Source organism: Ovis canadensis, chromosome 2 (genome assembly GCF_042477335.2).
Source record: "Ovis canadensis isolate MfBH-ARS-UI-01 breed Bighorn chromosome 2, ARS-UI_OviCan_v2, whole genome shotgun sequence".
In the NCBI taxonomy this organism is placed as follows: domain Eukaryota; kingdom Metazoa; phylum Chordata; class Mammalia; order Artiodactyla; family Bovidae; genus Ovis; species Ovis canadensis.
The window spans coordinates 155,810,111-155,826,126 of NC_091246.1; the positions used below are offsets into that span (position 1 = coordinate 155,810,111).

General features: G+C 37.0%; 1 protein-coding gene across 9 annotated transcripts in view; it reads left to right on the forward strand.

Moving 5' to 3' along the window:
• WDSUB1 (WD repeat, sterile alpha motif and U-box domain containing 1) overlaps nt 1-16,016 on the forward strand; it is a 73,037-nt gene that overhangs the window by 19,831 nt on the left and 37,190 nt on the right. For all 9 annotated transcript variants that reach the window (XM_069577424.1, XM_069577425.1, XM_069577426.1 and 6 more), the window contains 2 exons: nt 2,115-2,207; nt 6,435-6,528. In XM_069577424.1, the coding sequence (XP_069433525.1) occupies nt 2,115-2,207; nt 6,435-6,528 (187 nt within the window). The remainder of the gene's footprint in view (nt 1-2,114; nt 2,208-6,434; nt 6,529-16,016) is intronic.

Sequence of the window (16,016 nt, forward strand, 5' to 3'; positions counted from 1 at the left end):
TACTCTGTCCATGGGATTCTCCAGGCAAGAATACTGGAGTGGGTTGCCATCTCTCCTGCAGGGGCTTTTCCCCATGTAGGATTGAACCCACATCTCTCTAAATCTCTTGCATTGGCAGGTGGGCTCTTTACTACTAGCACCACATGTGTAATTCTAGCCTTTGTCTTGGTGGGAAAACAGTCTCTCAATATTCTATATAAATTATAGACTAAGCTTTAAACAAGTGAATATATCCTAGAAAAAGTTAACTTGGGAGTAATTAAGCATTTAACACATACCATAACTAACATCTTAAATTTTTCACATCAATGCTAACCTCAAGTATTTAAAGTTGGGTTGGAGGGTGCACTAGGTTTAGTGGCTCAATATTGGCCTTTTCAGTATTGAGTTATATTTTTCAGTTCAAATGTTCAGTTGTGTCTGACTCTTTGCCACTCCATGGACTGCAGCAAACCAGGACTCCCTGTCCATCACCAACTCCCAGAATTTACCCAAATTCATGTCTATTGAGTCAGTGATGCCATCCAACCATCTCATCTTCTGTAGTCCCCTTCTCCTGCGCTCAGCCCTTCCCAGCATCAGGGTCTTTTCAAATGAGTCAGCTCTTCGCATCCCTTGGCCCATGTATTGGAGTTTCAGCTTCAACATCAGTCCTTCCAGTGAACACTGAGGACTGATCCCCTTTAGAATGGACTGGTTGGATCTCCTTGCAGTCCAAGGGACTCACAAGAGCCTTCTCCAACACCATAGTTCAAAAGCATTAATTCTTCAGCACTCAGCTTTCTTTATAGTCCAGCTCTCCCATCCATACATGACTACTGGAAAAACTGTAGCCTTGACTTTATGGACCTTTGTTGGCAAAGTAATGTCTCTGCTTTTTAATATGCTATCTAGGTTGGTCATTATTTTCCTTCCAAGGAGTAAGCATTATTTTAATTTCATGGCTGCAGTCACCATCGGCAGTGATTTTGGAGCCCCCCAAAATGAAGTCTGATTCTGCTTCTACTGTTTCCCCATCTATTTCCCATGAAGTGATGGGACTGGATGCCATGATCTTAGTTTTCTGAATGTTGAGCTTTAAGCCAACTTTTTCACTCTCCTCTTTCACTTTCATCAAGAGGCTTTTTAATTCCTCTTCACTTTCTGCCATAAGGGTGGTGTCATCTGCATATCTGAAGTTATTGATATTTCTCCCAGTAATCTTGATTTCAGCTTGTGCTTCATCCAGTCCAGCATTTCTCATGATGTACTCTGCATAGAAGTTAAATAAACAGGGTGACAATATACAGCCTTAACGTACTTCTTTCCCAATTTGGAACTAGTCTGTTGTTCCATGTCCAGTTCTAACTGTTGCTTCCTGACCTGCATACAGATTTCTCGAGAGGCAGGTCAGGTGGTCTGGTATTCCCATCTCTTGAAGAATTTTCCACCATTTATTGTGTTCCACACAGTCAAAGGCTTTGACATAGTCAATAAAGCAGAAATAGGTGTTTTTCTGGAACTCTCTTGCATTTTCGATGATCCAGTGGATGTTTGCAATTTGATCTCTGGTTCCTCTGCCTTTTCTAAAACCAACTTGAATATGTGGAATTTCATGGTTCACATATTGCTGAAGCCTGGCTTGGAGAATTTTGAGCATTAGTTTACTAGCATGTGAGATGAGTGCAATTGTGCAGTAGTTCTAGCATTCTTTGGCATTGCCTTTCTTAGGGATTGGAATGGAAACTGACCTTTTCCAGTCCTGTGGCCACTGCTGAGTTTTCCAAATTTGCTGACAATATTGAGTGCAGCACTTTCACAGCATCATTTTTTAGGATTTGAAATAGCTCAACTGGAATACCATCACCTCCACTAGCTTTGTTATATCTTTAGTGGAAGGTAAATAAGGTGTTTTGTTGTCACAACTTCAGGAGCTACAGTCATAATCTTTTGAAGAATCTTGTTTAAAGAAATCCTTTGACATTTCAGTTTATGGTATAATTAATACATTTAATATTGCTTGTGAATATGATTAAATGAATATATTAACAAATCTCAGTGTAAAGTTGAAAAAGTTTTGGTTTAAATGTTTTATCAATTCTTGTACATTTATTTTAACAAATTTACATTTTTAGGTGGAGAAGAAGGTCTTCAGTTCTTTCAGTTGGCATCGTGTGGTCAAGATTGCCAGATCAAAATTTGGGTTATTTCTTTCATCCATATCTTAGGTAAGTATTCACTTAGTAGTTCTCTAAACTGAATTTTGTGAGGCAGGTAAAGTTTCTGATTTAATTAATTTTTTAACTTAAGGTACCCTAGATATTTAAATGGGATCATAAAAATATATTTTAAGAACTTTTAATTAAAGTAATACATACACACGATTTAGAAATTGTAGGCACACTACCAATAATGTGCCATTTTCACTATTACTATCAATTATTACCGATAATTGTCATTACCACTACACACATTCCTGCTTAACCAAAAGAAATTCCACTTTGTACTTGTTCTGTTTTCAGTTCTCTTTTTTTTTTTTTTGATGGTTTTCCATGTCCATAAATATTTTTTATACTACATTTTAAATTTACTCAATGTAGTTAGTTTTTAGAACTTTCTGGGTGTTTCCACTATGCACTGCACCTTTTTTTCTTTTTTTAATTGAAGGATAATTACTTTACAGACTTTTGTTGTTTTCTGTCAAACATCAACATGAATTGCACTGTAATTTTATTTCAGGTGATTCTACCATCAGAAAGCTTCTGTCTTTCATTTTTGCTATTTCTTTATGCTAATTTGGTATTCATTTATGCTAATTCTTTAATTTCTTCTCCACTTCTCTTTTTATATTCCCGTTAGTTGAGTGGTAGTCTCCTGACTTGATTTCCTATGTCTTTCCCCCCTCGCCCCCACATTTATCTCTCTTTTTCCTGTCATAGGAGAAAATTCCTTAGCTCTGTCTTTTAACCGTTTTTGAAAATTTTAATCCCATCAATAATACTTTCAGTTTCAAACAACTTATCTTTTTTGTTTCCTTTTCTTAGTGTCCTCCATTTTCTTTATGAATGCAGGATCCTCTCCAAATTCTCAAGATACCAATTAGAGGCTTTTTGTTTTGGTTTTAATTTCTCTTTTGTTTCCTGATCAACTTTGCTCTTGGGCCCTTTTTTGTTTATCCTGATCTCTTTCATGTGGTTACCTTCTTTAACTGCTTGATGATCCTTAGTATCCCATTTACTTTCAAGAATTAAACAGTAAGAATTTTAGAGCCTCTGTGCACAGGGTGATGTTTTGTGGTTGCTGGTTTCCTTTTCAGATAAAGAGGTGGACTGTTGGCCCTTATCGGGAAAGGGTTGGGGGATTGGAGGATCTGGGTGTCTGTTGCCCTGGAGGTACCAGGAAGCTCCCCAGTTATTGTTTTACTTCTTCCTGGGGAGAAGCATCTGGCTTTCATGCAGCATACTCTGGTTGGAGTGGTCAGAGAGGGATGGCAGATAGTTAACGTTTCATAAACAGACCTTCAGTACATTTTTTATGTTTTCATGTCTGTATCATTCTGACTTTCCTTTTCCTTGACTGTTAATAAGTCCTAAGTCTTCTGGGGTTTTCTGTAAATAATTGTAAGTCTTTGGGGGTTTTCTAGAGAAAGCTGTTTCTACTGTTTCCCCCCCTATTTCCCATGAAGTGATGGGACCAGATGCCATGATCTTAGTTTTCTGAATGTTGACCTTTAGCCAACTCTTTCACTCTCCACTTTAAATTTCATCAAGAGGCTTTTTAGTTCCTCTTCACTTTTTGCCATAAGGGTGGTGTCGTCTGCATATCTGCATATCACTTCATGGGAAATAGATGGGGAAACAGTGGAAACAGTATCAGACTTTACTTTTTTGGGCTCCAAAATCACTGCAGATGGTGACTGCAGCCATGAAATTAAAAGATGCTTACTCCTTGGAAGGAAAGTTATGACCAACCTAGATAGCATATTGAAAAGCAGAGACATTACTTTGCCAACAAAGGTCCTTCTAGTCAAGTCTATGGTTTTTCCAGTGGTCATGTATGGATGTGAGAGTTGGACTGTGAAGAAGGCTGAGTGCTGAAGAATTTGATGCTTTTGAACTGTGGTGTTGGAGAAGACTCTTCAGAGTCCCTTGGACTGCAAGGAGATCCAACCAGTCCATTCTGAAGGAGATCAGCCCTGGGATTTCTTTGGAAGGAATGATGCTAAAGCTGAAACTCCAATACTTTGGCCACCTCATGCGAAGAGTTGACTCATTGGAAAAGACTGATGCTGGGAGGGATTGGGGGCAGGAGGAGAAGGGGACGACAGAGGATGCGATGGCTGGATGGCATCACAGACTCGATGGACGTGAGTCTGAGTGAACTCTGGGAGTTGGTGATGGACAGGGAGGCCTGGCGTGCTGCGATTCATGGAGTCGCAAAGAGTCGGACACGACTGAGCGACTGAACTGAAGTGGCAACTAAATCATGCATTGTGTTTCATTGTTTATAAAGTCACTGTGGAGAGATCAAGTTGAACATTAGTGGTGGGACAGATTTTAATCAGTAATGTACTATTGCAGTAGGGAAAAAAGTCCAGCATGACCTGAACTCAACTTCAGTTTATACAGAGGTGACTGTGTATTTTAAAGGGGGAATAAAGAGCAGGTAAATGGGACCTATGTAGCATCTAGCAAATGCAAAATTATAAAAAGCAGGAATCTGGGAACTGGTCCATGTGAAACTCGTCTGGATTTGCTAATGGGTGCTTAGGAAAGTTAGGCTCCTCCTCTCTCACAGAAGCAGGGAGACAGAAGCTTTATCTTCAGGGATTGGCTGAAATAAACAGTAAATTCTTTTGGCAGCCTTGAATTTTCCTAGTCCCCAACTTTAAGGGGGCTAGGATCATGCTGGGAATGCAACCTTAAACTGTTAGAGACCATGTTAATTTAAGTCTTTGTTGACCCAGGTCAGGGCCTGATCCAGGAGTTCACTCAGAAGAACCTGGGTAGTTTGGTTGAGAGAATCTTTGTCATTTTGCTCGTGTATAGAGAAGGGTCTGTTACCAGGAAATACATTTCTTTTTGTGGAAATTAGTTACTTTATTGCCTGTTAGAGTACAGGCAGTAATTCTTTTAATGTTTTCAGTGTCAGCTGCTAAGAAGAGTTCTGTTATTTCTCTGGTTTATCCTACCTCTTTTAATATCAAAGTAAAAATTCTCTGTAAAGAACCATAAATATAGTCATGTATGTGGATGTTCTCAGTACCACATATCTTTAGTAATTGTTCAGAAATAAAGCTTTTCCTATGTGGTCTGGAAAATGTTTTTACACTGACTCCATGAAAAACAGTTTATAAATGTGCAGTTAGAGCCTTTTAATAAAACATTTAGCATTATTTGCACCTAATCTTAATTGCTTGTTTGTAGGGAGGAGTAGATAAGACAAATGGGTCTTATAGTTGAGAATGTGACCAATTCGTAGGATCTTATTGCAAGTTTATTTTATTAAATCTTCAGTTGTTTTGCAGTTTGTTAATTTTTTTTGATTAATTGTGTCTATTCACTAATTTGTATGTGCCTAATTATTGATTAGTGCCTTGAATGCCTACATCTGTTTTCCTGTGTAAAAACATACTCTGTTTTGAATAGAAATAAAATATATATTTAATAATAAAGTGAGATAAACATATTTTTTATTGAAGCTTTTACCTGTACCATGACATTTTTGTTTAGTTAAATGCTCTCTATCCAAGAGCCATTAACACTTCAAAGTTCTTATTAGGTCTGAGAAAATTACAGATTTCACTTAATTCCTTGTATCCCCAAATCAACTTCTTAGTGATTATTTTTTTATATCATCACTAAAATACATTGAATTCCCTTGGCTTATCTTTGAAAGAGTTGTGATATTCCTTTTCAGTAATTATAGAAAGCATAAAAAGCATTTTTACTGCTACCATACTTTGTTGGGACTTTGTAGGATACATTGGAGTTTTAAGATATATAAATTACTATTTTTAACTTATGAAGTGAAAAGATATCTTAATCCAGATATTTAAAACTACAGGCATTTGATTCTTTTTAGGCATTTGGGCAATTGGTGTGTGGGGTGTGTGTGCTTAAGATACCAAGATTGAAGTATAGTTTAAAATTTTGATTCGTTTAAAATTTTATATATTTTATAGAGTTTAGAATTTTTAAATTTAAAAATAATTTGATTTTAATCCCCTTTGTCTAGTGTTTGCTGACCCCACCATTTTCATTACCCATTACTGAACTTTTGAAACCACTTAATCACAGTGCATTCCAATACTTGAGTTGCATAAGAATTTTTTTTTCCATCTTTGTATCCTTTAAGCATTCCAGGATTTTATTGAACAAATAAGATAGTTTTTACTTAAAAATAAATTCTAAGCACAATCAGCTTGCTAATTTTTCTCACCTTGTTATTTGCAGGTTTTGAATTAAAATATAAAAGTACACTGACTGGACACTGTGCTCCTGTTCTGGCTTGTGCTTTTTCTCATGATGGGCAGATGCTAGTTTCAGGGTAAGCTGTTTAATTCCCTTAAACCATTTAGGTATGAAATACAATAGACTTACAGAGAAGTAAGTAAAACTTGAGAATAGCTTGATAAATCACTGTACTGCAAACTTGCAGCTGCTTACTCAGGTCAAGAAATAGAACATTGCTGGTTTCCCTCGAATTCCTCTTCTTCCAAGTCTGCTTTCTGATGACAGTGCCTTAGGTCATGTGCAGCATTGCCTTTTCCTTTTAAATTGATCTAAAACCAATCACACAATATGAATTATTTTGTGTCTGGCTTCCTTTACTCACTATCACGTTTGTTTTCCAAGTGGTTGAGTGACTCTGATGTGTATGGTATGTGAAGTGGTTGTGCTCAGTTGCTTCAGTCATGTCTAACTCTTTGTGATCCTATGGATAGCAGCCTGCCAGGCTCCTCTGTCCATGGGATTCTCCAGGTAAGAATACAGGAGTGGGTTAGCAGTTCCTTCTCCAATGGTATGTGATAGGAATCCAATTTCATTTCTTTCCATATGGGTATCCAGTTGTCCCAGTACAGAGTGAAAAGATAATCTTTTCTTCACCATTTTAATATGCCACCTTGGCAGAAATCAGTGATCATATATAGGTGGGTCTTTTTCACAACCTATTATTCTGTTCTGTTGATCCTTGCTCTAATATCATTCTGTATTTCTGAGGCTTTATAACTTGACTTTTCCTGACATTTGATACTTTCATGTGAGTTTTAGAGTTAGCTTGTCATACTGTCTCTCCAGTTCCTCCCACTACACAAAAAAAACCTGTTTGGAGTTTGACTGGGATTGTATTGAGTCTGATAAATTTGGGGAGAATTGATGTCTTTTATGGTATTGAGTCTCCAACCCATGAATGTGGCATATTTTTTCACTTGTCTTTTGACTTCTCTCAATAATATCTCTCAGTAGAAGATAATTTATTTGTCGCCCTCTATAGAGACCCTGATGCTGGGAGGGATTGGGGGCAGGAGGAGAAGGGGATGACAGAGGATGAGACGGCTGGATGGCATGACTGACTCGATGCACATGAGTTTGGGTGAACTCCGGGAGTTGGTGATAGGGAGGTCTGGTGTGGTGCGATTCATGGGGTTGCAAATAGTTGGACACGACTGAGCAACTGAACTGATAGAGATCTTCCCCATCTTTTGTTAGATTTATTCCAGGCTCTTTTTTGTTGATATTGTAAAAGATGTGGCTAATATAGGGAAATATATATGGAAAGACAATTGAGTTTTCTGTGAAGATTCTAATTTTGAATTTTTTATATCTAAAATCATATCCTGTGTTCATGATGTTTTTGTCTCTTCCGTTTTGATTCTTGCTTTCCCTTGTGGCTCAGCTGGTAAAGAATCCACTTGTAATGTGGGAGACCTGGGTTTGATCCTTGGGTTGGGAAGATCCCGTAGAGAAGGGAAAGGCTACCCACTCCAGTTTTCTGGCCTAGAGAATTCCATGGACTGTATAGTCCGTTGGATTGCAAAGAATTGGACACAACTGAACAACTTTGACTTCACTTCACTTTGCTGAGCTGGCTAACACTGCCAGGATAATGAAAACAGTGATATAGCAAACCTTGTCTGACCTATTTTGCAGAGGGAAAGCTTTCAGTAAGTGTGATCGCTGTAGGTTTTAGGAGATAAGCTTTATTAGCTCTTCTGTTTCTTTCAGTTTGTAAGATTTTTTTTTCATTAATAGGTATTCAGTTCAGTTCAGTCGCTCAGTCGTGTCTGACTCTTTGCAACCCCATGAATTGCAGCACGCCAGGCCTCCCTGTCTATCACCAACTCCCAGAGTTCACCCAAACCCATGTCCATCGAGTCGGTGATGCCATCCAGCCATCTCATCCTCTGTCGTCCCCTTTTCCTCCTGCCCCCAATCCGTGCCAGCATCAGAACCTTTTCCAGTGAGTCAACTCTTCGCGTGAGGTGGCCAAAGTACTGGAGTTTCAGCCTTAGCATCATTCCTTCCATACAGTTCAGCAAATGATGTTTCATGCATCATTTGAAATCATGATTTTTCTTCTTTATCCTGTTAGTGTCATAAATTATGCTGATTTTTATAAATCTGGTTTATACATGTTAAACCATTCTTGCTTTGTTGGAATAAATACAACTTAGGACATACTATTTTTTTGTATTGCTATAGAGAAGTCAGTTTTATTCTAACTGTAGCTTTTTGGAAGTAATTCATATTTTTTTCACTGGATGCTCACACATTTTATCTTGTAGTTTCCTGCACATTTACTTTGTATCTAGATTTGGGTTTCTTTTTACTTAGTTTGCTTAGAATTTAATGAACTTCTTAAACTTGTAGACTATTTAATCACGTTAGGGAGAAATTCTTATTCATTATCTCTTCCAATATTGCCCCTGCCCTTTTCTTTCTAATTCTGGGACTCTAAATGCACAAAATACCTTCTCACTGTAAAGTTGTCTCTTGTTCTCTATTTTTTATTCTTTTTCTTGAGCTTTGTTCTGAATGGTTTCATCTTTAGTGATTCACTCCTTAGTTTTATCTAATGTGCTATTAAAGTGGTCCATTGGAGAATTGTTGATTTTTGGTTATTTTTTTATTCTAGAATTTTTATTTGGTTATTTTTCAGGTATGCCATGTCAGTTATGATTTCTAGGTTTCTGTTGAAAATTCTATCTTGGCTTTTATTTTTCAAAGCTTTAATTTGTGATGCTGTTGGTTTAGTACACAGTAGCATTATTCCGATCTTTCCAGTTTGATCACACAGGCCATAGCATTCAAACCCTCATTCATGTCTCTTTGCAGCTGTTTTGGCTCCAGCCAAGATAGTTAAGCTTCTAACCTGTACTTGAAGTGTTCTGGACCAAGCCTGATAGTTCTTTCCTCCATATGTTCCAATCCTTCACAAATAATCAGCCACCTAATTAGATACATTGCCATTATTTTACATGTGGAAAACCTCATGAAAATATTGATAGTTCATCATCAAAAAGTATTTTTAAAAATTCTCCTTTAGACTAGGATTGAAATTACTGCAAAGTTGAATTTCCTCTTACTGTTTTGGAAGATACATTATGCATTCTCTCTTAAGAAGTTAATTAACAAATTGGTTATGTATGAAATTCACGTGTTTATGGCTTTCTTATATGCCCAGTTCTCTGCCAGTTGCAAAGAACTTGTAAAACAACTTCAAGGGCAGAAACATTTCTCCTAAGGAAAATGATCTGTTAATATGCAAGGAGTTTATTATTGTTGTTTGTGCCCTTGAAGTTGTTTTACTTCTCTATTCTGATTTTTGATGTTCATAGTGATAACACTGCAAGATTTTAATGTGCCCTTACCCTCTGAATTACAGAAGTGTCAAGTGATGCTCAATAATGTTTCTGTGTTAAGTTCATTTTCTGGCATTCCTATTTCTTATTAACTTGTGTACATATATGAATCTTTAAAAGATTTGTTTTTAGTTTTTGGCTGTGCTTCATTGCTGCGTGTAGGCTTTGTCTAATTTTGGCAAGTGGGGGCTACTGTCTGGTTACGGTGCTCAGGGCTTCTCATAGCAGTGGCTTCTCTTGTTTCAAATCACAGGCCCTAGGAAGTGAGGGCTTCAGTAGTTGCAGCACACAGGCTTAGTTGCTCCACCACATGTGGGATCTTTCCGCTCCAGGGATCGAACCAGTGTCCCCTGCTTTGCAAGGTGGATTCTTAACCACTGGACCACCGGCGAAGCCCTATATATGTGAATTTTAATTAACCCTTTATATCAACTAGAATAATGTACCTTTGCCAAGTCATTCTGGGTAAGTGGAGTTTTACATTATTAACTGCTTTTGGAATGTGGTGCTGTTCTAGGCCACATTCAAATATTCTTCTGGATGTTTTTATTTTTAGTTTATTTGGATAAATATATAAGCAGGCAAATGGGTTAGAAATGTAAATTAGTGAAGTTTAAACATTTAATTTTTAGGTGAATTGAGAGATGCTTGAATCATACTTGATTAATGGATAGATAACCAGTTGGCTGGTCAATGATAGATTCCATTTGTGACTAAAAGTCATTGGTAAGATAGAATAGATACATATAATAAAGAGAGAGTCAGTGGGGAAAAGCGATTAGGATAAAAATACATGTGAATATAAGTGACTAGACAAGAAAAAAATAAATGAACAGAATAGGATTGTAGGACAGAAAGTGTACTAAGGAAGTTGTATAGGGTATAGATTTGGGATGACTATGTAAAAAGCAGTTTAGAATTTGTATATACAGATATTAGAGACTTGGGGAACAGAAAAGACATTGCAAGAAGCAGGAAATTTTTGAGTAGATTAAAATGTATGATAAAGAGGAGTAAGGGAAAATGAAGCTGGAAAAATAGGTTGTAGAGATGATAGTGAAAGTCTCTCAGTCGTGTCTGACTCTTTGCAACCCCATGGACTGTACAGTCCATGGAATTCTCCAGGCCAGAATACTGATGTGGGTAGCCTTTCCCTTCTCCAGGGGATCTTCCCAATCCAGGGATTGAACTCAGGTCTCCCACATTGCAGGCAGGTTCTTTACTAGCTCCGTCACCAGCGAAGAGGTGATAGAGGATATCATTATAATTTCATGTAGTAGATTTAGGAGAACTATTGAAACTTCTTGGCTTTGGAAAATGGGTGAAGTAAAGACATCATTTAGGGCAGTAGTTCATCGTTCAGGACAGTAGTTCTCATTGCTTTTTGGCCCTAGGATTCCTTGACATTCTTGTTATTGAGGACTCCTACAAAGAGCTTTTGCTCAACATACAAGGGTTACATATATTGCTATTCAGAAAATAAAGCTAAGGAGATTCTAAAACATTTTTATTTAAAAACAACAATAATAAACTCCTTGCATATTAACAGATCATTTTCCTTAGGAAAAATAAAACCAAACATAGGAAAGTAGCATTCTTTTACATTTACGAATATCTCTTCAATATCGGATTAGTGGAAAGTACATAGATTCTCATATCTGTTTCATACATTTCATTAGCTCTCAGGGCTATGATGGAATCATATGTCATTGAGTAAAATGTGTAGGAACTTTTTCTCTCCATCTTCCTCCACATCTCTCCTCTGTTCATTTTCCTCTAGCCCCTTAGCAGAATTTGTATTTTGTTTCCTGCTTACTTCTCTTGATCCAGCCAGATAAAATTGATACTTTATGAATTAGCTTCTATTCCAGCAGGAAGAGTCTGTCTTTGTAATCCAAATGGAGGCTGCCTCTTTCCAAAAATTCTCTGTTCTAGTAGTTAGAATTCTTTGGAAATCAGTTTGAGAATGGCCATCATTATTAAAAGTTGAGTTCAAAAAGAACACCCTTTTTTCTTCTTGAGTGGAAAACTAATAAGGAGAGAAATACTGGGTAGACACACTAGATAATAGGACTGTAGAACTGCAGTCAACTTGCTTACCTGCTCTTGAGTGGAATGTACCACTTCATACTTTCCCTGCAAGGGCAGATCAGAAAAAAAGAAAATCCAGGAGAGGCTGAGCCACATGGCCCAGTGTCTTCCCCAGACTTTACAGTCACATGTCATTCCTTTTCTGCTAAGCAAAGAAGGGAGAATACAGACCAGAAATCTTATTCCTGAAAGAGTGGGAAGTAAATGTTCCCCTCTTCTCAACAAGATGCTTATTTATGTTTTTTTCTTTTATAAACGTAGAGAACAGAGTTTTATTGTCATAAATTAGTAGTAACTGAACAACCACTCTCTCTCACTCAACAATGACTATCGTGAGAAGGCTTAAGGTCACCTTTCCAAAACTCAAATTGTCAGTTATTTCTCTGTACTCTACAATATTGTTAACAAAACTGTTGAACAAGTTAGTTAGCTGGACAGAGCCCATGCTAGTTTATCATGAGGGTTATCAGATATTACATGACTTGAAAAAGAGATGTCTTACGAAAACTAGTGAAATCTGAATAACTATGCCATCTATTTTTTATACATTTTTAGGCTAAAACTGTCAAGATGTGTACTCAGTATGGATCAGTTTTAATTTTAATACATTCATAGGAGATGGTCTAGAAGTGTAAAATCCAGAAACATGGGTACTAAGTTTTAATCCCAGCCCTGCCATGTACTAGCAGTGCAACCTTGAACAAGTCTAGTCCCATATCTTCTCTCAGCTTCATTTTTCTAAATTATAAAATCGGGAAAATCAGAATGCTTTCCTCATAAGATTGTTATGAAGCTTAACTAAGAAAATGCAGGCAAAGCGTTTATTACTTATATTTGGGGCACAATAATTGCTCAGTCTAGGTATATTAAATATATATTCCAATGATATTGTTGTTCAGTCTCTAAGTCATGTCTGACTCTTTGTGACCCCAGGGAATGCAGCTCGCTAGGCTTCCCTGTCCTTCACTGCCTCCTGGAGCTTGCTCAAATTCATGTCCATTGTGTCAATGATGCCATCCAACCATCTCATCCTCTGTTGCCCCCTTTTCCTCCTGCCCTTAATTTTTCCCAGCATCAGGGACTTATCCAGCGAGTTGGCTCTTTACAGCAGGTGTCCACAGTGTTGGAGCTTCAGCTTTGATTCAGTCCTTCCAATGAATATTCAAGGTTGATTTACTTTTGGGTAGACTGGTTTGATCTCCTTGCTGTCCAAGGGGCTCTCAAGAGTCTTCTCCAGCACCACAGTTTGAAAGCATCAATTCTTTGGTGCTCAGCCTTCTTTATTGTCCGACTGTTAAATCTATACATGACTACTGGAAAACCATAGCTTTGACTGTGTGGAACTTTGTTGGCAAAGTGATGTGTCTGCTTTTTTAATATACTGTTTAGTTTGTCATAACTTTACTTCCAAGGAGCAAGCGTTTTTTAAATTTCATGGCTGCAGTCACCATTTGCAGTGATACTGGAGCCTAAGAAAATGAAATCAGTCACTGTTTCCATTTGTTTCCCCATCCATTTTCCATGTAATGATGGGACTGGATGCCATGACCTTAGTTTTTTGAATGTTGAGTTTTAAGCCAACTTTTTCACTCTTTCACTTTCATCCAGAGGCTGTTTAGTTTCTCTTTGCTTTTTGCCATTAGAGTCGTATCATTTGCATATCTGAGGTTGTTGATATTTCTCCCTGCAATCTTGATTCCAGCATGTGATTCATCCAGGCTGGCATTTTGCATGATGCACTTTGCATATAAGTTAAATAAGCAGGGTGACAATATACATCCTTGATATACTCTTTTCCCAATTGTTTTTATGTATTATTTTTTGTAATTCAGAGCATTGGGCATGTGTATAACACGTAACATTAGTTTATCCCCTGATTTTCTGACTTCAGCTTTTTCTGGGTTAAGTTTTAGCTGTTGATCTATATTGAGGAACATTATGAAACAGCTCTTTGAAACATGTTCATTCAGGATGAGTTGTTGGGGATTGTGTTTCATGGAATCATCTCTATAAAGACCTTGGGGGAAATAATTCCTGTAGATGTCAGTCTAAACAACTGACGTCCCTCTCCCGAGCATTTGGTTTGTGTTTCTATCTTAAACTGTATAACAGATGGTGTTTCCTTTTTTGAATTGCTATTGAAGAAGCTCAGAAACAGATTTGCAGCCCTTTAATAGCAAAGTGTACTCTTATGTTGTGACATCTATTTTGAATACTAATCTTTTTTTAAATATATATATTTTATTGAAGTATAGTTGACTTACAGTGTTTCAGGTTCACAGCAAGGTGATTCAGTTATACAAAACACATATTTTGAAATTTTTTTCCATGATAGGTTACTACAAGATATTGACTATAATTCCCTGTACTATATAGTAAATTTTTGTTGCATATCTATTTTTAATTAGAAATCTACCATTTTATTCACACTAAGTTAGACAAATGGAATCAGAATGTCATAATATTTTTAGTTAGGCAAAAATTCATAAGTTTTCTAAAATATTTATATTATACATATTTATATATATGTATACAAAAGCTTTTCTACTACACTTGCTGAAGGCTTGAGAAAGAACATGAAAAAAAAAGAGATGGAGAAATTAAGAACATCAGCTAAATGAAATGAGAGCTGCTGCTGCTGCTGCTGCTGCTTAGTCGCTTCAGTCGTGTCCGACTCTTAGCGACCCCATGGACTGCAGCCCAGCACTGACTGTGAAATAGAAAAAGTGAAACAGACTAGATAAAAGATTATCATATAGTCCAGTTGCTTTTAAACATGACTGCTCATTAGAAACATCTGAAGCTTCGGAGAAAAGCAATACCTGAGCATTTGTATTTTTAAAAAAATTTCAAGATAATTCTAGTATGCACCTGGATTTTAAAAAGTGATTACAGGTTTTTCTATTAGATCCTAGCTTTGGTGAGATAGAGGTCTATTATTTTTCTGTTGACCAGTCATGATACAACGGTATTAAGTAATAGTTACATAATCACAATAGTAAAAGATTTTTATCAGTTTTCACAAATCAATAGCCAGGTAAAAGTTAAAAGTACAGTTGCAAGCCATAATGGGAACATGATTAACCTAACTATATAAAATAATTACATACAATTCAGGGGATCAGTGGAAAGTGTACGTATATGCACATGTTTTCATCCACCCAGCCAGTCTGTGTTTTTTTTGGTGCATTTAATCCACTTACATTTTAGATAATTATTGATATGTATGATCCTGTTACCATTTTCTTAATTGTTTTGGGTTTACTTTCTGTAGGTCTTTTCCTTCTCTTGTGTTTCCTGTCTAGAAACAGTCCTTTATCATTTGTTGTAAAGCTGATTTGGTGGTGCTGAATTCTCTTAACTTTTGCTTGTCTGGAAAGCTTTTGATTTCTCCATCGGAGCTGAAGGAGAATCTTGCTGGGTAGAGTATTCTTGGTTGTAGGTTCTTCTCTCTCTTCACTTTAAACATATCATGCCATTCCTTTCTGGTTTGTAGAGTTTCTGTTGAGAAATCAGCTGATAGCTTGATGGGAGCTCCCTTGTATCTTGTCATTTTTTCCCTGTTGCTTTTAATATTTTCTTTCTTTAATTTTTGTCACTTTTATTACTGTGTATCTCGGTGTGTTCCTCCTTGGGTTTATCCTTCTTGGGGCTCTCTGTCCTCCCTGGACTTGGTTGACTACTTCCTTTCCCATGTTCAGGAAGTTTTCAGCTATTACCTCTGCAAATGATTCCTCATGTCCTTTCTTTCTCTCTTCTCCTTCTGGGACCCCTATAATTCAAATGGTGGTGCATTTTAGTGTTGTCCCAGCGGTCTCTTAGGCTGTCTTCATTTCTTTTCATTCTTTTTTCTGTGTTCTGTGACAGTGATTTCCACCATTATGTCCTCTAGCTTATTTATCCTTTCTTCTGTCTCAGCTCTTCTGCTGTTGATTGCTTTTAGTGATTCATATGTTTGTTTGTTCTTTAGTTTCTCTTGTACTCTTCTGTAAGCAGAGGTGAAGTTTTAGAGTGCCATAAAATGGTGGGAAAGGAGTAACAAAAGACTTGGCAACTAATACATCCTTTATAAGGGAGAAAG